The following is a 25273-nucleotide window of genomic DNA, read 5'->3' as shown; positions in this document are numbered from 1 at the left end:
ATGTTAAAGTTATACTTTTTTTACTGTGATAAACACTCAGTTTTTTCTGTTTTTGTTTTTTTTTTTGTGCAGATACAAGGAAGGACATCTTTATGCTCCCTTGGTAAACTGGGGCATGTGATATTGGATTCATCTCTCTGTCAGTTTGATATTCTGTCTCTCTAGGGGACTCTATTTCCAATAAGAATCTAAAATTAATCATGATACTCAAAATATTTTAGTGGAGTCGTATTATGTGCTGTTGACAAAGCTTAGATAATGTACCTGGTACGTATGATGATGAAATATCTATGTACAGTTCATTTGGTGGATATATTGGTAGAACTGACAGGAGCTCAGGATACTCATTGTTTGATAAATGTCTTTGTGCATGTTGTAATATAAAAATTAAGTTAAAAACTTTATCTTGAACTATGCAAAAGTAGATTTTTTTCTGCATTGTGCGTCACTTTATATTTGTTTTAAGTATCTTGTTATTAAACTTTTATACACTTTTAATTGATCTTTATTTTTTTTAACCAAATCTCGATTTTATTAATTGAAATGTACATTAAACTTAGTTGCAATTTTAAAACTAGGAAACATGGAATTTTTTATATGAGACATAAATCTACCAGGTAAATGTGCTTAAATGTATACAAAACTTGATGTTATTCCCATATTTTAATCTGAATTATCATCATAAATTTATGTTGATGTGCATCAAATTCATAAACTTTTTCATGTCCTTTGAAATTGCTTTGTCCATTTTCTTCTAATTTTGGTGCATGAACAATTGTTACTTTTCTGCAAAGAACCTTCTCTTGTGGAGATGGGTCAGTGAAAAACTAATTAAATATTATACTGTTTCAAAATATTCCTGGCTGTGTTGAAAACAATGTATGAAATGAGCAATTAAGGTGCCCACCAAAGAAACTGAAGTTTTTTTTTAGCTCACCTGAGCTGAAAGCTCAAGTGAGCTTTTCTGATCACCTGTTGTCCATCCTCTGTCCATCTGCCTGTAAACTTTTCACATTTTCAACTTCAATCTTCTAAAGAACCAGTGGGCCAATTTTAACCTAAGTTGGTACAAAACATTCCTGGGTGAAAGGGGGGGGGGTGAAAATTGTTAAAATGAAGGGCCAAACCCCCTTACAAGGGGAGATAATCAAGAAAAGACAAAAATAGGGTGGGGTCATTTAAAAATCTTAAGAACCACTGGACCAGAAAAGCTGAAACTTATGTGGAAGCATCCTGGGGTTGTGTAGATTCTAAATTATTCAAATCGTGGCCCCTGGGGATAGAATGGGCCACAATAGGGAATCTTAAGTTTTACATTGAAATATAAGGGGAAAATCTTTAAAAATTTTCCCCTCAAAAACCACTGGGCCAGGAAAGCTGAAACTTATGTAGAGCTTTCTTCAGTAGTGTAGATTATAAATTGTTCAAATAATCACTCCCAGAGGTAGGGTGGGGTCAAAACAGGGAATCAAAGTTTTATATTGAAATATAGAGGAAGAATCTTTAAAAATTTTCTCAAGAACCATTGGGCCAGAAAAATCAAAACTTATGTGGAAGCATCCTGGGGTAGTGTACATTCTAAATTGTTCAAATCATGACCCCTAGGATAGGGTGGGGCCACAATAGGGAATCAAACTATATAGGAAAAAATCTTCTCAAGAACCATTGGGCCAGAAAAGATGAAACTTATGTGGAAGCATCCTAGGGTGGTGTAGATTCTAAATTGTTCAAATCATGACCCCCCAGAGGAAGGGTGGGGCCACAATAGGGAATCAAAGTTTTACATTGAAATATAATGGAAAAATCTTTTTAAAATCTTTTTCTCAAGAACTACTGGGCCAGAAAAGCTGAAACTTATATGGAAGCATCCTGGGTAGTGTAGATTCTATATTGTTCAAATGGTGGCCCCCGGCGGTAGGGTGGGGCAACAATAGGGAATCAAGTTTAACTTTTAAATATAAGGGAAAAATCTTTAAAAATCTTCTCAAGAACCACTGGGCCAAGAAAGCTTTAACTTATGTGGAAGCTTTCTGAGGTGAGTAGATTCTAAATTGTGCAAATCATGACCCCGGGGGGTAGGGTGGGGCCACAATTAGTATTACAAGGGAAAAAATCTGGTAAGAACAGCAGGGCCAAAGTTACTCAGGTGAGCGTTGTGGCCCATGGATCTTTTGGTTTTTTTTTGGGGGGGGGGTTCAGTTTTAGGACCTAGAGACAGAGAAATTAATTCATCTCAGGGCCAGGCAACAGCGTATCAAAACGAAAAAAAGTAGGGATGCAATCAGATAATTTTTTGTAACCAGTTAGTCGCAATTTTTTCCGACTAAGTAACCCATTAAGCGAACAGATAAAACGTTTTATTATGAATTATTCAACTTATTTCCTTACAAAGCAGTTTGTAAAAATAAATGCTGAACTACGATAATCAGAATTCTTTACCTTTTAAACAGAGTTTTTTTTACACAGCCAAACCAGATTTTCACCGACATTCACATCAATTTCTCTTCTTCGTCGCTGTTCTTACTTTTTTTTAAATGTGATTCATTGACCACTGTTAATGACTGGCAACTTCACACTTATTCTCAAGAAATAAATCGCTCTGGTGGCAAAGATGTTCCATGCAGGAATTGCAAGATACTTCACTGATAAAATTGAAAGTTGTAGGAATTTTGCGCTATTATCATGTCCCCACTGAAAAAAAGGGGGAGGGGAGTTCTTATCAAAGGCATAAACCAGCTCACTTTTCAATGACACATAGTGAACTAGTGAACTGTATGAAACATGAAACAAACACTTCATATGTTGTTCTTTATCGTGTTTTTGTTTTTGTTTTTGTTTTTTTTTTGTTTGTTTGTTTGTTTTTTTTATTGTGATTGTTTGGTCCTAGGTTTTTATGAGCCATTCTCTGTAATGACTTTTTAAATTTTATATAGGAGCTGTGGTACGCATAGTCTTAGAATTTCTCCAAACTCTCCAGGATGAAAATCTTTGATAATGTAAACTCAAATCAGGTGAATATTGGTTGCTACATGTCATGGTTACCGTGGCAACGTGCCCTAAAGCTAAAGTTTGAGAAATGGCATTTTTCAACATATTCAGAGTCCCACAGTTAACGTTTGCGGCAATGCAAACAAATGGCAAGAACTGTTTCCAAAATTTATTTAAAGATAATTTTTTTTATTGGTTGAAAATATTGTTACCATGGTTTTAATACCACAAAGGGATTTCAAATTCAATATCTGTATGTTTAAATCTGATTCTGTCTTTTTTAAAAATCACATTTCTATTTAAGTGATGACCAATGCTTAAAGACATTGGTGTGGTTCTAATTTCCAAATTTCAAAAAATTCCAATTAAATTCCTTAAATAGAGCTTTGATGTAGAAAGCAGGAAAAAAATAATGTTCATGTATAAAAGCTGACTAATATTTTTTTTTTCCTTAGATACATAACCTTGTATGTAGATTCCTAAAACTCTTATGATTGGTGTTATGAACAACTTACCTGACTTCTTCATCAAACTTTATCGATGTATGAAATTCAACTTAACAGCTTAACGAGGTTCGTTCCTGAGCTTTTGAGCAGATTTTTGTGTAGACCTCTATCTAAAAAATTCTGCATAATGTTTTAGTTCTTACAATAAATTTGAATTCTGCAATGCTAATTTAACTATATTCAATTAAAACCCCATGATTAAATTCCATACTGAAAGCATTAAGTTGGGAACTATATTTTGTGGCGGAAGTTTTTATAGAAGAAAATGATCAATTTTTCTCATTCGAAATATTTACAGTATTGTTAAGTTTGGATTCCTATTTTTACATGCAGCCTGCACACAAAGTTATTTTGAGCAGTGAAATGTTTTATGCTGGTCCTAAATAATATATTAAATTAACCATCATGAATTCTGTCATCATATTGGACAAATATAACAAATATATTGTGAAAGTCCTGGGGAAAAAATAGCCCATTTTAGGCTAAAAATTAGCACTATTTTAGTTGTATCTAAAAATTAACATCATAAACCCCCACTTTTAATTTTATTTTCTGAATAAACTAGATAAATTTAACCATTCTGCTTAAAGTCAGAAAAATGTCATTACTTTCACATGATTTTATTGCTTGTTAAATTTTTAATGCAAGAAAAATGACATTTTTTGAGTGTAAAAAGGTCAAATAATTGACTTTGCGAAGTAATTTGAAATTTCTTTGTTGTCACAAATTTTAAAGAGACTATTCAAGACGAAAAAAGACTGTATTTGTTCCCATAATTTATTTGGATAAAAAATATTAGAGGAAAAACTTACAGTGCAAAAAAGGTCATATTAAATGCTCCGTAGCGCCGAAAGAAGCGCATTGACCCCCATTTTTGGTTTTGATTTTTAATTAAGCTACATGTATGTGTCTAGATTACAAAAATATACTTGATAAAAAATTCTCAATACTTTTGATAACAGGATCCAACCTCCTTAAGAACTATCAGGTAAGTACTATTCAAGTGAGTCAAATAATATTTTTCTTGACTAAAGGTAACTTAATTCCTAAAGCAGGAAAAACTATCACTTTAAACCAGTGGTACATTGTTTCCATGGTTACATTGCAAAATAACAATTAATCACAATTTTTCTTACGCTATCTGTGTTACAATGTCCAAACAATGTATATTTGCCATTCTTGAATTTCCCATTTTTTCCTCAAGATAGTAGGATTAACCAAAACTTAGCAACAAATTATGTATGGCTACACTGTTACCATGGCAACCATGAAAGTTAATTACTTGAGTTGTTGATTGCGGATGATCAATTAAGTAACACATATCATTAGTGAATATTGAGCGTTTTTCAGCCATTTTTAGCACAAAAATGAATTCTAAATGTACGCATGGTTACACTAAGAGATATATTCTAAATAGTTTATAGCATAGGTGGCAACAAGGTGTCATGTTTTTATGAGAATAGTTTCAACTTTGTTCATTTTTTAGGCCTTCATTAAGGCTCAATAAAGATTCAAAGTATCTGAAAATCTCAAACTTTTCCGGCTTTCACCATGGCAACCAAGACAAGTTGTTTTTTTTTAAATTGCCGTCGCGGTCTCCTTAAAACATTGCGAATCTGTCGATGTTTGAGGCATTTCCCTGAATGATTTGCAAAGTTTAACATTGCTGAGTAGAAAAAAGTATAAATCGATAATATCAATAAATCTCTTTTTAATCACAAACTTAATACAAAATGAACTAATAAATTGATTAAGTAACTCTTAAAGAAATCTTACTTCTAAGGAAGTTAATGGTTGCGATCGATTTATCTTGATTTACGCAAACTATTTTTCTTTTACAAATTTCGTGCATGAATTATTGCCTATGATTTGAGAAAAAAAGACGAATTATTGTGAGTAGTATTGCTTTACAAATCACAGTATGTTTCAGGCCCGTGGTAACGGTTTTAAAAGAATCCGGGGGGGGGGGGGGCTCCTAAAAATATCTGACAAGGGAAAAAAAATTAATTGTCAAAATCCTGGAATTTGCAGTGCTCGACTTTACAGCAACAAAAAAAGGGGGCGGCATCTAAGTGAAAATTTACTATAGCAAAATACTATACTCAGAAAAAAAGTGTGGGGTGCCCCCCCCTTTCGCGTATTCGGGCCTGTGAATCGCATGAATGTGTAAAAATCTGCACTAATACTGTGATAGCACTTCTGTGCTGTTTAATTCTGTAAAATGATGCTTGCTTTTTTCTCTTGTGTTATCATTTTAGACAAGCAAGCAATCAAAGCACCAATGGATACTTTAGATGTCCCTTAACCACTTAACTGGTTAACTGAGCTGATTTTGTTATATATGTGTATGTTATCATCAAGGGAGTGATCCGAGGCTGATAGTTGCTTGTGGATTTTTTTTTTTACTTATTATTTTTTTTTTATTTTATTTATTTATTTTTTTTTTTGACAAATTTGTTCAAAATGCTATGGTAATTTAGTATGTGCCGAAATGATCAGGTATTTTTTGTACTCTCAAAAGTCAAAATCAATTTAATATTGATCGAGTGCGATTATTACATGTGTATCGGAATTGCACAGAAAAAGAAGTACTACACTTTAAAACAGTTGTAAATATTAATTTGATATATCGCTATAATATAAATGTTCTTCTTACTGTAATTATAAGAAAAAAGCATAAAATCTAAATTTTTACACAAATACATGTAACTGATTTTTTTATGATGCAATCAATCTGTTTGCTCGCCTGATAAATTTATCACGCGAGCAAACTGATTTTAAAAACATCATCATCAAACCAGACAGTTATTCTTTATATTTACATTTTATCTTTTCCTTGATTCCATTAAAAAGGATATTTTTATTCAATAATTAGAAATTAAGGTCTGCAAGCCCCTACCATTGTATTACTGTAAGGCAATACATAGCTAGAAAGCAGTTCTTATATGGAGATATAAAACTAATTCCTTATTCGTAGTTTTATATTAGACAAAGAGATTTTAAAATGTAAGTATTTTAAAATACAAGAAAATCGAGATTAAAAAAAAAAGAAAAAGAAAAGAAAACTCTTCTAAAAAGCGTGCCTGATATAAACTTCAAACAATAAATTTTAATGCATCATGATTTCAAGAGAACTCTGTGACACCTCTTTATATGATATGGTATCTAACTGCGAAAATTTGAACCGGAAAAACATATGCTCTTACGGGTTGACAAGGAGTTTACTCACTGAGCGGAAGTCAGAAATCGTTGTCATGCGAGGGCGTCCAATGGCGGACAAGCTAAACAAGTGCGTCATGCTCGTACATTATTGATATTCGTCTGCCGAGATATTTAAATCATCCAGGACACACGACAGTTGAATGAGATGGTAAATAGAAGCAGCTGAATGGTGTTTAATGAGTTGATTATGTTTATATTCATAGAAAATGGTTAATTAACGTTGATAAAGTTCTTGAAACCTGCATGCATTGCATTTTTGTACTCGGAAAATATATCTTAAAAAATATGTGAATAGAAAGGTAGAATAAAAAATTGAAACAGACCGAACCATGGCAGCGTCCAAATCCCTTCTGGATAGTTTGAAGAAACCTGAACCAACAAATTTTAAAATGACTGACTTTCGACGGGAATTACATTTGCGCCATAAACGAGAGGAGCATTCGAAAAAAGAGCGTCTGAAAGCCCAGCAAGAATCGAGATATGTTCCTAAGTATGCAATCACTATTGACACATCTAGAGCTCGATCTAACAATGATGTCCTGAGAATGTGCATTAGAGAGCTGGGATTTAAAGAGGTATACAAAAATCAGAAGCTATATACTATAGTTACTAAAAATACAGGATAAAAAGTTATTAAAAAAAAAAGTTTATATAAATGAATAAATAAATATTGATAAAGATGTTCTTCCATGGCACCAGTGATGCTCTTGAAAATGATTTTAATAGATTTTTTTTTTTTGGGGGGGGGGGGGCTGTCACTGATTGTATGATGTAATTAATTGAATGAATATAAATGAGAATGCTGTTCAAATAAAATGACAAGATTAATCAAACTTTTGATGAAATTTTGAGAATGCGTGTCATTTGTTTCACTATATAGAGATTTCTAAATTATATCTAATAAATGCTGCTTTGTCTCATGTGATTTTCTTGTAACCAATTGAGATGTTATCATTATGCATCAATATTTGACTTGTAAAATTAACTCTGCCTGCTTTATTACGTTATTAATAAAATTTCCATAATTTCAGTATCCATTTGGCCGTAAAGATAATTGCTGTGATGTACATTGGCATGCTATTCACTTTGAGGACAACCCAGAGGTATATGGAGGGAAAGTCAATAAATTTCCAGGTGAAGTGTTCATAAAAATTTCATGCAGGGTGGAAAACAAGAATGAATTGAAACACTGTTCTATGAAGAGTCATGTGAAGGTTTTAGACTTGTATTTTAATTTTTGATCAGTCGTGTACATAAACACATAAAAACAATCTGCACTTTCTATTTCTTGATTTCTTTGTTGTTGGGAAATTGATCCCTCATCTTAGAGATGAAAAATTAATTAAGTGATGAAAATGGAAAGAACAGATTCTCATTTGAAGAGGGATACATGTATTTGGGTTGCTTTTAAACTGAAATTTTTCAGATATGTATACCCATTTCACCTTTAAGTAAGGAATGATTATTATCATCGTTAATAACTAAAGGAACATTTTTACTTCATCCAAAAAATTAAAATAAAGAAGTTCTGTAAAGGGAGTGTGGATGTATATCTGCTGTATACTTATTTTTTTCTTTAGATTCTTAAAACAAATAAGATATTAAGAGAATCATTTGCCCATGAGAGTTTCAGAATTGAGAAATTAATTATCTGCTCAATGAAGTGCATACATGTATAGATTTTCCTCTTTCTAAATGAAATACCAGTCTATGCATATCAGGTAACTAGTCTGTATGGACATAAATCTATACAGGCATAATTGCATTCTGATACTGTCAGCATTTAAGCAAAGCTTTACTTCTAAATTTTAGAATCTGATATGATATTGACAAGTAATAAAATTTTAATGAAATTTCATTGTCCTGATCAGGGATGGGTGAAATATGCAGCAAGATGACATTATTCAGATGCCTGGACACAATGAGAGACCTGTTCCCAACAGAGTATGATTTCTATCCAAGGACCTGGTACCTGCCAGCTCAATTTCATGAATTTTCTTGTGAAATACGAAAACTGCATGAGAGACGAGTGAAACCTAAACCCACATTCATAATAAAACCTGACACAGGGGCCCAGGGGGATGGAATTTATCTACTGAGAGAACCCAATGAATACTCATCATATAATGGCAAGTGCCATGTTGCTCAAGAGTACTTGTCAAATGTGTATTTAATTGACAAGTTCAAATTTGATCTACGAATCTATGTTTTATTGAAAAGTTTAGAGCCATTGGAATTCTATATTTGCCGAGAGGGACTTGCCAGATTTTCTACTGTTCCATATGAAAATCCAACTAATAAAAATATACATGAGTCTTTTATGCATTTGACTAATTACTCATTAAACAAAAGAAGCTCAAATTTCAATCGTTCAGAACGTGAGGATGAAGGAAGCAAGAGGACATTGACTAGTGTGTTGCGCAGAATTGCCATGAATGGACATGATAGCAATAAAGTATGGAAGTCTATAGAGAGGATTGTATGTAGAACCATTGTGGCTATTGTACCAGAAATGAAAGTGGAGTATCAGGCAGCTATGCCACCAGGAAAAAGTGGAGCTTCCTGCTTTCAGGTTTGTTGGAGATTTCATTCAGTTCTCAAGACTGTGTTGTGCTGATATTGAAAAATTGTTCATTAGGTTTCATGTTTGTAAAATTCTCATTCAGATGTCAATGTTTTTCACTGGTGTCACCCCCCTCCCCCCAACTGGTGTCTTGACAATCTTGATATGATAAAGTATTTGAAGGATATGGTGTTATGCAAACCAAAAATAAAGAAAAAATGAAGAGAGCGAAATAATGAAAAGGACATACAAATCCAATAAGTTATCTCTCCTCTCTCTCTCTCTCTCTCTCAAAGTAGAATTAGCATTTGTGTTAAACACCTCAAAATATATGTTACTTGTATTCCACTATTTCCTGATATTAGATGCTTTTAGAAAACAGCTACATGTATAATACTAATAAAACTAGGCAGATATGTAATTTCATGTATAAGCTAACTGCTCTGGTTTTCAATAGAGCTGTATATTGTGAGCTTGTCAGGAGATGTTTATTTGAATTCATTTGAATGGATGCTTGAAATAATTATAACCTAAAAGGAGAGATATATTTCCCTGTCAACTTTGAAAAGCAATAAATGGGTTTTCAACTTTTCAGAGAGAATGTTCAGGTGTTCTTTAGCAAAGTTAAGTCACACTGTCCAGATCACATATACATGTAATTAAGTTCCTTTGCATTGTTATAAGTTTAAACCAAATAAAAGAATTAAGATTTAGCTAATGATTGGGATTTGTTGGCACCTGAATGCAGCAATTAACATGATTATTATGAAATACATATTGTGCTCATGTATGATTACGTATGTTTATACCATACCTGTATTCTTTATCTCTTAAAGAATTTTGTTTTCTTTAAAAGTTTTCTGTAAATACCCTTAATCTGCCAAGGTAAAATTTACATTATACACCTATATAATCAATATCATTTCCAAGTAGGTGTGTGCTGTAAAAAGTTTTATTATTCCATTTTGAACCACACCTGCAATTATTTGAATTTTATGCTCGTTGAATGTATATATACTAAATGGACAATAAAATTTCAAGCCATACTTTTAAATAATGAAATATGAATGAAACTTTTTTGGGGATCGATAATTTACAGTTTCTTTAAAGACAAAAACAAAAATCTGATTAACAATAATTTTATTTAGTTCATTATTAATTTCCTAGAAAAGAAGAATCGATTGAAACTTGAATATCCTGCCAATGTTCGTGATATTATATAAAATTAAACTGTCAATACACATCAGATATATATGTAAACAGGTAAATATTAACATTTTTTCTGAAATTGACATCTTTATTGCTGTCAGAGAGTGATGTGTAAATTGCTAAGTAAATTTAAACAAGAAACATTCTCCACTTCATAAAATAAGAGTCATTCCAGGCCAAAATCAAAATTTAAATAACCTTTTTTGGGGTACCAGTCTTCTTTGCTTAAGCCCTAACAGTCCAGCTTTGTTTTTGTTAGAGATTGAAAAGGTTGACACTTTAAACCTGGTAACTCTCTTTGATATTAGTTTCACTGATAGCCGGGGTTTTATTTGTTACAATTTAGTGTGTTCAATCTACCTAATTCCCTGTTAAAAGAGCACTGAACTTTTTGCTCATACTGACAAATCTTTCAATTTAAAACTTGTTTCATTTTAGAAAATCAGTTATTTTTCTTAAAGCTTGTATCGTGTACCTGCAAACAACTACAAACCTTATTAATATTGAACCTAGGCATTATCTCGACATCTCAGACCTGAGGAATCTAATCAGCCAACGAAAGCTTTATCGATATCTTGGGTAAAGATTAATTCTTTAAGCTATACATTCACTACAGGAGAATTATACAGTGCGAAAAATCATGTAGATGAGTCATTATTAAAAATTATCAATAATAGTATTATATTTGAATGTTTCACTTCATTAATCCTGGACCTATGTGTTGATTGAAGTTTATATAGACTGCTATTTGAAAGTATTTTGCATTATGAGCTTTTCTTGTTTGAGTTCGAACATTGTAAAGATCTTGAAAACCATTTAAATACCCATGTGAATTCTAAAATCCCTTTGTTCAAGTAGATGGTATATATCTTCCAAATCATGACACAGTTAGCAGAGTTTACACAATATATATTTTTATTTAAATCAGCTAAGTGCTAATAAAAAATCTGTCATTCTTTCCTTAGTTTTGTATTTAAACCTTTTTGATCTGCTTGATAAAAAATGTGCCATCAGATTGAATGAGATAACTTTAAAGATTATAATTTACAGATCTATTCTAGACTAATCAGTTTTACCAAATCGGCAATTAAGTTTTGTTTATTTGTTTGTATGTTTTATTTTCCTTAAGTCTTTATATTAATTGCAGTATAAAATGTTTTAAAATATTTATTAATAAATGCAAATGGCTGTCTACAGAAAGAATTGCTTTGTATACATTTCTCTGCTCAAAGTTTTTGTTGTAGCCCAAAAAGAATTTGAAGAAAATGCAGTTATTAGCTCTATTCATTGCTAATTAATCGTCAAATACCAGATAAAATTAAAATGGTAACATATCCATTATCTGTCTATCTGTCCATCTATCCGTTTGTCTGTAAACTATAAGTTTTTCAAAATGGTACTCCTCCTAAAGTTTAAATTCAATTTCAGTAGAACTTAATATACAACTAGACTATACCAAGCTGAAAAATTCTATATACATGTTATTTTTAGCTCACCTTGACAAAGTCGAGATGAGCTTTTGCAATACCCCCAGCATTGGCATCAATGTTAGCATTGGCATCTAGGTTAAAATCTTAGAGCAAGTCCATTCCTAAGTAACTATAAGCCCTACTTGGACCAAACTTGCATGGATGATGCATTTAGGGATGGACACTACCAGATTTGCTTAATATGCTGGATCTGACCTACATTATCCAGATGAGTGTCCAGGTCAAAGTTTTTGGAGCAGGTCCATTCTCAAGGAACTATAAGACCTACCTGCATAAAACTTGCATGGATGAGGAATGGACACTACCAGACTTGCTTTGGATGCTGGATCTGATCTTCATTTTTCAGATTCTGAAGAGTTACCAGGTTTAAGTTTTTGGAGCAGGTCCATTCCAAAAGGAACTATAAGCCCAACCTAGACCAAACTTGCATGGATGGTGCAATTCTAGGGTTGGACACTACTAGACTTTCTTCAGATGCTTGAACTGACCTACATTTTCTGGATGAGAGTACAGCTTTAAGTTTTTGGAGCAGGTCTATTCCCAAGTAACTATAAGTCCTACTTAAACCAAACTTGCATATATATTGATCTTGGGATGCACACTAACTGGAAAAAAAATTGATGTAAGATTTGCCTTACTTTTAGATAATATTCTTTGAGGTGAGCCTCATAATATTTGATTACCGATGTTTCATTTTAGTGAACAGTGTTGAAAAATTTACCCAAAATAGAAATTTTCTGTAAAATTCTTTGAAAATTCTGCACCTCCTTCAGTGTTAGTCTGATTTCAATATAACTTGCTATATACAGGGGAGGGGGGGGGTGCCCCAAGTTATTTTAACCCTTTCTCAGTAAACAATTCTGCCCTATTTTAAATTGCCTAAACATAGCTGCATATGCATAAGAAGTAATGCTCTATTCTTTTAATTCTAAACATTTTATTTTGCCCACTTGCAATGAAGGCAAAGGGACGAAAATAAAACGAGTGTAAAAATGTCCTTGTATACAGTATTACACAAGTAGTCTTCACCCAGAAACATAATTCTGTTTATCTGTTTCTGATTTTTGTGAACATTGCTCTGAGACTCATGATTTTTAAAAATATAATCTTTCAGGCCATCATTAAAAATATCTTTGTTTCCCCTAACCCGACCCGATAATTTCAAGTTGAGTAGGTAGGTAGGTAAATTATTATTTTTTTCCGACAGCAGTTTTGAAAATACATTCTGAAAATTGAATAATATCTGTATAAATAAGAAAGAACAAAAGAAACCGATTTTTAAACCGAATATCATACAAATGAAATTTAACATGTATGGTAAATTAATTCACAAATATTATTCATTCGAACTTAATTTTAAATTTATTGAAATTGAATTTTTACAGAAAGACAAGATTCGCAAAACTCAACTATCCGCCATCCGAGTATATTTTTTTAAACCTACTATAATCTTCGAGTGCTTACACAGATAAAATGTCAAGGGCCTCGCGTGGCGCAGTAATTCTAGTGTTTCGTTTTGGAGTCACGACGTATAATTCAGGAGCTTATTCTAAGTCACAGGTCCCGACGTGGGGCGTGGAAACTGGTCAGTCAAATGAGACCGTAAAAAACGTAGGGCCATGCAGTATCACAGTATACAAGTAGATGATGGCACGATAAAGATCCCTTACTGATGCTTTACATGTATGACCAATGGCCATAAGTGCCGAGAAAAAGTATAAATTAGGAGCCCTCCACCAGGCAGGTGTTCAAATGTTGTCGACCCAGCAATTTTTAAAGGTATTTTAAAGCAAAGAAACAACCTATTTTCAAGGGCCCAACTAAAGAAAAGAAAAATACACTGGACGTCTCAGGAAGCTGTACCATAGGCCAACTTGAAAGATTTCAACACTATCTGAAAAGAGAGTACCTGTATAAACAATATTTAATTCAACCAAACCATATCTAAAATGATTAAAGTTTCAGATATCTAATGTTATAGTCACGAAATTTACCCCATAAATAAAAGGAATGAAGAAACGACATCCGAATTATATTTATCAAGATGAAATAATTATACAAAGATATATTTACAAATCTTATGGTCCTATATAGTAAAAATAGAATCATACATGAAGCGTTTTTTAGATCAAAACGAATGAAATGCAGTGACATTTATTGATATGCATACACAAAGTGGGCCCCTCGTCTGCTCCTGAGGCAGGCTTTGTCATGCTTACTACGTACGTTAATTTTAGAAGACACATTTGTAAATACCATCTTAATACTCCTTAGTCATGGTATATTTAATTCATGAAATGTTTCAAGAGTGTAGAATTCTAATAAGTTAAAGATGTATATTAAGATTGATAAATCGCTGTTGTATTATAACACTAAATAACCCTCTGTGGCCACATGTTGTGGGCGCCAAATGAGAGTAAAACAAAAGTCGCCATTCTGATAAAAAACGAATTTGATGAAATTGTATTTTATAAAGTTGATAAACAATAAAAATAAATATTTGAATAATCTTATTAAAAAAAACTTTTTAGTCGGCATGATTTAAGTGGGTCGGTCGCGTTAGGGGAAACAAAACTATTTTTTATTTTGGCCTCAGGGTTTTTTTTTAAAATTATATTGAAATTCTTCAGTTTGCATCTGATTTCAGTAAAAGTAGGTATACAAGTAGACTATATTAAAACACAAAACTCTTAAAATTAGTTTTTGATTTTGATGAAAAGGTTTGCCTTGGTAACTGAAAAAGGAATAGTTAAATTCAAAAATGTTACTGATAAACATCAAGATACATAATTCTGTAAATGTTCAAAAAGAAGGTGTTTGAAATCAAGATGCAACATTTCCCTCCCTGATTTTAAATATACAAACCAGTAGAGCGACAGTGACAGAGGACAGTTTCACCAGAGACTGCTGTTCGATTTTTATGCTTGGAGATTGTTTGCATTGTTTCCAGATTACCCACCTGGTTGGTTGGTGTTTATAGCAGTTTGAATCTTTCTATCACTTGTTAGAATCATGTTTGACTTTGCTTCACCCACTGTAACATTGAGCATTTCATAACAAACTTGGCTCCCTTTGTCATTATAGGTGCTAGGTTTTGATATTCTTCTCCTCCATAACTTGAAGCCTGTCTTGCTGGAAGTCAATGCAAGCCCCAGCCTCAGTTTGGATAGTGAGCAAGAAGTAGCCCCGGGAGTGTTCGAATATGTTCATAGTCCAAAGGATGAAGAAATCAAATACCCACTTATTAGGGATACATTGCTCCATGTGGTGCCAATGGAAAAACTCAAATATTAGTAAGTTTTCCAAAGAAAACACTTAATTTTCATGTATGGTATAATAACTGCATAACAGATTACATTTTATTGATCAGAATTTACTTACTAAATGCCCAATACATTTACAGGTTACATATGATATTCATTGAAATACATGTACTCTTTTGCAATGAACTATGCAACACCAGTGGAAGACTGAATTTATTCATTAATTCACATCAAAACATAGATTAATGAAGCATTGTTTGAAGACAAATGAATTTTCTCTCTGCTGTTTAGTCGGAAAAGAAAGAGAAAGAGAATGCTAAGGAAACTCAAGGCCAGTACTTCACACAAGACCAAACGCCCAGAACCTCTAGTAAAACAGAGGACCTCCATTGTTATTATCAAGGCCGATGAGTCTGATGAGGAGAAGAGAGAAGTTAATGTCACTCAACAGATGTCAGAAATGCACATGGATGTAGATAGTTCAGTTGTCAGTCAGGGTAAGTGGAAGGGAAATTTGTCTGGGGGTTACAGACACTCATCTATAAATAAAGGTAACTGGAGGGGCTATAGCTCTTCCATGGTCAAATGAGTGAGGGTATTGGTAATTTAGTTTGAATCCATGAATTGGAGGTGCATTTGTCTCAGCTGGGTACAACTAGAGTTGAGAGGAGGGAAAAGCATTTACTAGGTATTTTTAGGGATGAAAACCAACTATCAGTCAATGGTCCATGTAATTGGCCTGATCCTGCATCAAAAATTCAATTGAATATATATGCACATGTTAATCTGATCTTAGCAGTGGGTTTGAGAATCAGATACTAAAAAAATAAGAATATTCTCTACCTAGAGAAACCCAAATGATATTAATACAAGAATGAATCAAAGCTCTTTTATATTTCCCTTCAGCATCTTTAAAGAACCATGAAAAATCTATAGATGGTCTTGTAATTACTTTCAACAAGTCAAAGCCATTTATGAATAATTTCTGCTGACAGATAATGAAGCATTGGATCACTAAGTACATGAACATCCTCCCATTTCAAAGATTTCCAATGGCTTCTTTTATGTACATTTGTTGTGTACAGAATCATTATTGATTGACTACTTCCACTGTAGATGATGATGTTTGCTGAAATTAAAGGCATTTGTACTTCTGTAATGCAAAATAATTAGGAATATTCTCCTAGACTCCTAATATTCACACTTAACTATTGGAATAGAAGATAACCATGTAAAAGCTAATAAAAGGGGACCTTTTTCTCTGACATTTGAAAAATACTTCAGGGGGCCACGTACAAGGGCAGGGGTGCTTAATAGGGATTATGTATTTGAAAATTCATTTTAGGTCTCTTGAGTCACTCATTATTGACATTTTTGTCTGTTGTCATGTGTTAACATTTGAACATTTTCTGCTTCTTCTCTGGAACAAAGAACCAATTTCAGACAATTTTTGTGTGAAGGGGAACAAAATTAGGAATTTCATGCCCACCCCCCCCCCCCCCACCCCCATCCAGGGGCCTGAGGGGTGGGCTAAAATCATTAAAATTAATGTAATCTTTAAAAAAAATCTACTAGTACTCCTGAACATCAAACAGTTAAACTGTTGGCATGTTTGTAATAAGCATTGAGCCCTCTACCAAAATTTTGAAATTCATGGCCCCAGGGTCAGGGTTCTGGAGGTGGGGCTCTATTGATCATATAGTGAAAATGTATAAATTCTTTAAATAGCTCCTTTTCTTTCCCTGTATATTCAGCATACAAATCAATTGCATTGTTATGATGAGCAAGGATGCCTCTTTCAAAATTGTGAATTTCATAGCCCCTGGGATATGGGTTCTGGTGTAAGGGTGGGGCTCTATTCATATATATTTATATATACATCATACACATGTATAGTGAAAATGCATTATTTCTTTGAAAATCTTCTCCTCTGCTTCTTGGTATTAAGCAAACAAAATGCATGTTCAGTGAGCAAGGGTACCTCTTCTAAAATTGTTAATTTCATGACCCCTAGATAAGGGTTCTGATATTAAGACTGGTCTCTATTTATTATACTCAGTGAAAATGCATTAGTCTTTGAAAATCATGTTTTCTGCTCCTTGGTAATAAGCAGATAAACTAAGTGCAGGGTTATGATAAGTAAGGGAGTCTCTTCCAAAATTGAGATATTCCAGGCCACTGGGTCAGGAGATTTGATGCTAGGATGGAGTTCTGTTGATTATGTAGTGAAAATGCATTATTTCATGCTACTGGGTTTTAAGTAAACAAACTGAGTGCATGGATATAATATGCAAGAGTGCCCATTTTACAAATTGAGAAATTCTTGGTCCCTTGGTCAGGGGTTTTGGTGTTAGTGTGGGGCTCTATTGATTATATAGTGAAATGCATTATTTCTTTGAAAATCTTCTGTACTCCTCCATTTTAAGCAAACAAACTAAGTGTATGTTTATGATAAGCAAGGGTGCCTCTATCAAAATTATGAAATTCCTGGCCCCTGGGCTAAAGTTCTAGTGTAGATGGGACATTATTATATTGTGAAAATGCATTGATTCTTTAGAAATCTTTTCTGCTCAGGGTTGTATTATTATACTTAGGTAACCTTTGAGGCCCTTGGGCCTCTTGTCTTGGAAAGTGCACAGTATTTTTCAAGGAAAATTTGCTTAAAAATCATTTTAAATTAGCAATCTTCACCAGAGTGAACTTCCCTTACATCTGTTATCGTCTCATAAGTAGTCCCTGCATCACAAATAACAGTAGGAGGCATAGAAATTTCAGCAAAATATTCCATACATAATATTGTAATGTTTTTAAAGTGTATATTTTGAAGATGAAGGAAGGTAAAAAGTTGATTTAGAAAAAAATAATATAAAGCAGAAATGAAATTTAAGTAACTTTCTCCTTTTACCTATTTCACAACAATATTCTTGTAATTGGAAGAAATTTAATAAACAATTGTAAGTTAAGCTTGCATAGCATGCCTTCTTGTGAGGGATTGAAAAAAATTGCCAGTTCTTGTAAATGAAGGGAGATGAATGTGTGTTTACTAAAATGGATTTTTTTAATTGACACTTTTTTAATAGAAGATGGAGATAACATTGAAAATTTTATGTGGAAAACATATTCATTAATTTCATTTTTTTATGAACTTGTGTTATGGTGAAAAGAAGTGTTCATTTGTAAAGAAAATAATAACTTTGCTAATAAAGAAGATAGCATGTGAAATGACTTTGAAGATCATTTGAGATATATCTGATTTGTCCATTTCTTTAATAGTTTAACCATGACAAGTAAATGTTGTAAAGTATACTGGATTTAGGTTAAGGTGAAAGCTTCACAAAAGGTCAAATACTCAATGTGATTTGCTTTTTTTTTTGGGGGGGGGGGGGGGACACAGAAACACATATATGCATATCATGATTCAAGCAATGTTATTTTTTTAATTTAAGAATACCAATGTTTCTCTCAATTTGATAACCAAATAAAATTTGAGAATGGAACTTGAAATTTGTCATGTTCAATAATCAATAATTACAATTTGTATAAATTGTTCTTATTTTCTGAAACATTGTAACTTTGGTTCAATTGACTAAATTAATCAACTTTATTTCATGCTTTAGCCTACATATACAATATTATACACATAGGTATACATGGCTGTCCATGTGATGCTCAATTTAATCTGATGAAGAAAGTATTGTCAAAGTAAAAAGTTTAATTTATCGTATGTTAGTTCATTGCTTTTATACTAAAGACTATGGAGTACTCCATATTCCTGATCAATACAGAGGGCTCGTGGCAAGTGTGACCGATCAACAGGGGATGCTTACTCCTCCTAGGCACCTGATCCCACCTCTGAAATTCCAGCTCTATGTTTTTGTCCTGTTCACAATTCATTTTGTTTACTGGATTTATGAGATTGATCACTGTTTATTATCTTCACCTCTTATATTCAGATAATTTTGAAGCAACAAAAGTGCTGTAGAATTATCTCTTTTCATGTAACATTATTACAAATGTTGTTCCCATAGGCGAAAGCACAGGAAGAGATACAATCTCAGATGATGAACGAGAATCAAATTTGAAGTTTGATACAGACATTGATGAAGAAGTGGACAACTACTATGAAAATAAACTGAAAGAAAGCTGTTTAAAGCAACTGTATCCTGCCATTTATGATGAAGAATGTGAGAGATTCAGAATTCTGGAGAGAGTAGCTGGACTTTTTATCTACTTCCTAGGAATCAGGGGGTCGTTAAGAATTGGTCCAACTGGATTCAGAACCTTTGCCAGGTAGCTTTTTGACATACATGTAGGTTTTGTTGAATGTTCTTCAGAGGGGTGTAACAAAGTTATGAACATTTATTCTTCTTTACACAATTGACTAACATTTGGTATATGATAATACATAATGATACAGTCAGGTGAAAAAAGCAACAAAATTATGCTTAATTATATAGTCCTGGAATTATACATTGAACATTTAAGAAATAATGATCTGTCATATTTTTAACAGAAATTTGCTAAATATTCTGCCACTTTGGAAACCCTGATGATTTCTTTATAGAAAATGTCGACTGAACAGAAAAGGTATGACAAACGCAGCCGTGGATATCATGTACATAGATTTACAGAGGCGCTGGGACCACATGAATCCTGAGAGGACTTCTGGTAATTAGTATATTTAATTAACTCATTTAAAATACATTGTCATCTTTTATTCATGTTATTAATTTAATATTGTATTTTTTATAGAAAATGTATTATATTCTCTGAAATGTCTACAAAAATGAGACACAATAATTCCTAGATCATTATATAAAACCTAAAATTACATATATTTTGTATTTAATCACAAGTTTTATTAATCATTTTAATGTATTGGTGAATTTGCTGAAAATTAAATCTAGTCATGCAATACTAGTATCCTGTTTGAATTGCAGTTTAATTAAGATTGGTTTCTAGTAGACCTATTTGGTATCCTATATCCATCACATGCATGTAATTTAAATCCATCCTTTGTTCAGTTTTTATAATCTAGTATGGGATTAAAGTGACACTGTAAACATATACCAGATAAATTGAGGAACATTTTTCTTGCTATATATTGTAACTGCACATAGTAAATGGTAGATTTTTTTGAGTAATGGAACATATCAGATATGCATTTAGTTGTCTGTAAGAACATTTTATGTCCTCTAAAGTCAATGCAAAACAACAACAACAACAAAAATTTCAGGAAAAAAGAAAGATGTCCTTTGAATTGAAGCTTGAAGCAAAGCATGTTCACTATTTGTGCAAAACCCCCAAACCAATGTTCAGGCCAATCAGGGTCAGCTCTGGGCCCCCTTTTTACAAAAGAATTTACAATTAAGATCAAAATGTAAGTTTGCAAATAACTTTATTTTTCACTTTTATTTGAAAATGTGTTTAATCTTTTAAAAAAAGAATTTAGAAAGATATTTTATGCAAGCAATTTTTAACAGAAACATTAATTCTGTAATCAACTAAAGTTTTTGGTCTCAGTCATAAGTTCTTTTGTAACATGGGCCGCCCTTTTCTTCAGAACATGTTGGAATTCTTACATTCAGAAAATGAATTATAATTCAAAAATAATTTGTTCCACAAGGCACACAAGTTATAACAGTGGCTAGCAGCACATCACGGTGAATTTTAATAAGAGTTGCAGTATTTTAAACAACTAATTAAAAAATCATTGAGTTTTAAATAATTTACATCTGTTTAAAGGTCCTGGTGTAAAATCTGTTGGTAGGTATAATTACAGTCTCTGATATAAATAATTCTATATCTGAGAGATAATATAACAATAACTGTAATATAGACTTTAATAATTATGCTTTTAAGTAATTAATATTTCCCCAGCCACTTTCATTATTAATGCATATCACAATCTTCCATGAGCATATTTCTGTCACTTTTTTCAGATGATATGTATGTATAAGAAGTCATTTACATGTTAGCAAAAATGTTGACCCTCTGATAATACCAATAACTCTTGCTTGGGTTACTTACATTTTCCTTAAAAAAATTCAAGACAAAAGGCGAATTCAGACAAATTATCTGAAAATTAAGGACAGAAATGTGCCACCATACATTTGAACTACAAGAATATCATGCGAAACCACCTTTATTTTTTTGCCAGGAAAGAAAGGCAACGGTGGGTCCGTAGTCAGTGGTAACGCTGGTATATGTCTTTTAGAGCTTTTGTTACGGGTGCCCAGAATGATCTAAATGGAGTTCATCACTGGATTGATGTAGAGCATTAGTTTGAATTAACGCTCACGTCATAGGCACTTATTTATAGATTGCTCAGCACTTATGCAATATACATATATAATTTTTATTTAATATTAGATTGGCTTTAGGAATACATATGGAAGTGAACATTATTATATTGTTACCGAAGCTAGTATACATGTAGGATGCGTTATAAGTTGGTATATGTGCAAAACAAAAATTTTCCATGTGTAAGTTAATATTGCTGAAAATGTTACACATACTTATTCTCACATTAACACTAATACATTTATACAGTTATTCGTAACAAGTAGTAATATTATAATGGATCAGTTTTTGCAAATGTAATGCTGTTTATATATTACGATATTGCTGATCGGAATGGCACAGAGAACTAAATCCGTATCTTTAACACGATTTTTATACATAGCTACCTGAATTCACTTCCGGGCAAAATGTACATATGTAAAACACATCAATAATAGCTATATTTCTTATGTTAAATTAGAAATAAGGATAATAGATAGGTAAATGGTACTATATTATTAATAATTCACATCACTTGGGATGTTGGCCTCTATTTTCTTCTTCACACTTATTACCAAAGACAAAAAAATATCTTATTTTTGAGTCTGTCAGTAGGGTACGTGGTGCTCACTTAGTACTAAGTCTTCGTACTTCACAAATCACCTTTCATCAAGTGAATGTTTGATTGCCAAAATATCAAAAACATCAGGATTAATGAGATCATCTCTTACAATATATACTTATCAATATATATGTTCAGTTTGACAACCATTTTAACTGATTGGATCTGCTAATAAGCAAATAAAATGAATGGTTGTGTTTGCAGGGCTATGCTATCAAGGATTCCTTGATGCTTGTATGGAGATAGCCAGAAGAAAATTTTACGCTCCAACCAAAATAGAAATGCTTGAAAACTTGGCAGATCACTGTGAACTCAGTCTTAACCTCAAAGGCAAAGATCTTGCCGACAATCTGCCACGACTGCACTTCCGACGTTTAGGATTACAATACCGCCAGGGGTCAATGTTTGCAATGCCTCGACGAGTGATTGAGATGACCGAGGAAACGACAATTGAGGACCTTCTGACGTCACACGAAAAGAAACTGAGACAAGCCTCTAAAGAGGACATTGAGGCATTTTTGAGGAAGAGGAGAATGACGTATCAACCTACTTCTGCTGCCTCCATATTAGGTGGTACAAAGTCACCTAATTCTGAGTAACAGTCTTTAGTTCAGACAGGAAAAGGGGGAATTACCGATTAACTGTATTACAAAAGTTGATTTTAAAGACTCACTAATCAGATCCCATATGTCTTTGTTTATTTACAAAATTTGGTCACTTCAGAGTAAACAGTATATTAGGAAACTGGTACATTTTACTGATTCCGTACGGAAATGTTTTTGTAAGTATTTCCATATTTCTTATGTGTAAAAGGTATGTTTTTGTATAATGCTATTGTTTCGAAGGTGTACAAAAGGTATATTTATTCATGTACAAATGTACGTGTTTCAAGGATGTCAGGTGCAAAAGTCTGTAAGTAATAATTTTTTATATTACATGTATTTCTGTTGAATATCTATAAATACCATGATACGACCTGTTTATGTTTAATGTATGTACCTTTATGTCATCTAAGTTCATGAATGAGCAGTGTTGCACCACACACGTGCCTGTATTTCAGATTCATGCCTTGGATTGTTGTTTTGATTTAGTATGATTAAAACAAATAATACATTTAGAAACCAAAATCTAATGATAATAATAAATAAATAGAGGATGACCGAACTTTTTTAATAATACTTTTTGCTTGCCCAATAAAATTTAATTAAGTGATAATTAACTATTTTATCAATGTTACCAGCAACAGTTTTAAATGATCGAAATGGGTTTTTTTTTCTTAACTGATATTTTACAGTTATGTTTTGCAAGTTTTATTTTTATCTCTTGCATTGTTTTGACACAAGATACTGGGCCACATAATCTTCTGATATGAGGTAATTTAATGAAGCGATACAGTGCAATACATGTTTTTGCAACACGAGGATGTTTGTTAGATAGATTAATCAATTTTTAAATCAGACAATTTTTGATGGAGTGCCATAACGGAAAGCTTGAGTAGTTTGTAGGAATAACATTCTTTATAAAAATAATGTAAGGTATTACAATATTTTGCATTTTTTTTTTATATAAAATTTCAAAATGTAAGGGGAATAAATCGAATCTAAATGAAATTGCTAGAATGCATGGTTTTGATATTACATCCTTGTACTTGTGATTGTAAACATTAATTTTGTTTAAAACCCTATTTGTGGTTTATTATTCCATATATGCAGATTTTTTTTAAAAACCTTTGTCTGTATTATCTGTTATTTTTCAGTATATGTCTTTCATTTATACTTTCCCTATTTATTGTGCTTTGCATCAAGAAGTAAAGAAATAACACGAAACTCTCTTGATTTGTTGTTTTTTCTTAGGTCATGCAAATTTCCTCAAAGCCAGTATGTAGATCCAATAAATATGCCTCAAATGTTATAACCAATCATATATGCCTCAAATTCATATTTAATATGGTATGAAATACTGATCTCTGTCCGGGGAGGGGGGGGGGTTCTCGTTTGCCCTTTAACTGAAATGCCATGTCAGACATATTTGTTTGATTCTGATATGCACACCCGTATAGAAATTTGAAAAAAAAACAACAACAAACTACGTAGCTTTTATTCAAGTAATTAAACCATCAGATTGTATGTACCAAAACAGGTAACTTTGGTCTTTTATGATTCACATAATCTGTCCCTAAAGACCAAAATCAAAGAATATTTTGCTGCAACGTTAATAGCAACATCGTGAACTACAACAGAAATACTGTTATTTGATAAACGTAAAAGAAGCTCAAGACGTTGCATATTTATTAAAAACGTTCTAAAACTACAAAAATATTCAGAAACAGACTTGGAAATTCAAGTGAGTAAATTCTTTGGATGGTCCTGCGACTCCTTAGAGACAGTGATGTCCGTATTAGTGTTGTATAAAAGAAGACATGGCTTCAATAAATCTAATGTGGTACACATGATCAGGAAATGATTGTGTATGGGCTTTTAATTCTGTGTTTTAAATTTATTTTGGGGTTTAGAAAAACGACTGTACGTTAAGATTGATAGATTATATAGATAGAACTGGTTTAAAACGATTGTTCGCTAAGATTAGCATATACTATAGGTGATCTTATACTTATCTATATCATCTTTTGTAAACCTGTTAAATTATTAATAGTCGGTAACAAAAATAATACTAAAACGAGTAATAGGTAGTACATTGTAACCTTGCATTACTTCACACAGAAGAGAACGGGTATATGTTTTGAAAAAGATTACGTCTGTTAAGAGCATTATCTTTACCCTACTTGACCAGACCTGTATTTTGATCAAAGAACGTGAATGAATATTGGTAAATTTAAAAAGACTTATATAAAGGACCCAAATTTATTGATTAACACCACAAAGAAAATGGACATATGTATGCAGAAATGGACAGATCAGTGTATAAATGTCTTGATGTTTATCTTTGTGTATATTGCATCAATGATACTTCTGACTTTGATTCTGCAGCCCTTCTTAAAGTGTGAACGCAGTGACACGTATACTTCCATGAAATCCGTCAGTGACTTTAGGGGTCCGTTTATATAAGTTACAGATATTTTCAAGTCTTAGATGGCAAGATTCAATGGTATGAATCAAATTCTCATCGCT

At 32.5% G+C, this 25273-nt stretch overlaps 1 protein-coding gene across 1 annotated transcript; it reads left to right on the top strand.

Annotated features, from left to right (window-relative positions):
* The first annotated feature begins 6756 nt into the window (after nucleotides 1-6756).
* On the top strand, nucleotides 6757-22753 carry LOC133192114 (tubulin polyglutamylase TTLL11-like). The gene is made up of 8 exons (XM_061327982.1): nucleotides 6757-7291; nucleotides 7748-7850; nucleotides 8588-9288; nucleotides 15063-15271; nucleotides 15533-15738; nucleotides 19270-19531; nucleotides 19806-19909; nucleotides 22350-22753. Exons 1-8 carry the CDS (start codon nucleotides 7046-7048, stop codon nucleotides 22742-22744), a joined length of 2226 nt encoding a protein of 741 aa, XP_061183966.1. The 5' UTR covers nucleotides 6757-7045; the 3' UTR covers nucleotides 22745-22753.
* The last annotated feature ends 2520 nt before the right edge of the window (nucleotides 22754-25273 follow it).

The sequence above is a fragment of the Saccostrea echinata genome, unplaced genomic scaffold, assembly GCF_033153115.1.
Source record: "Saccostrea echinata isolate AGI-Se365-2 ecotype Australia unplaced genomic scaffold, CSIRO_AGI_Sech_v1 ptg000025l, whole genome shotgun sequence".
In the NCBI taxonomy this organism is placed as follows: Eukaryota; Metazoa; Mollusca; class Bivalvia; order Ostreida; family Ostreidae; genus Saccostrea; species Saccostrea echinata.
Note: the sequence above shows the minus strand (reverse complement) of the source record. Positions and strands in the feature narration are given on the sequence as shown.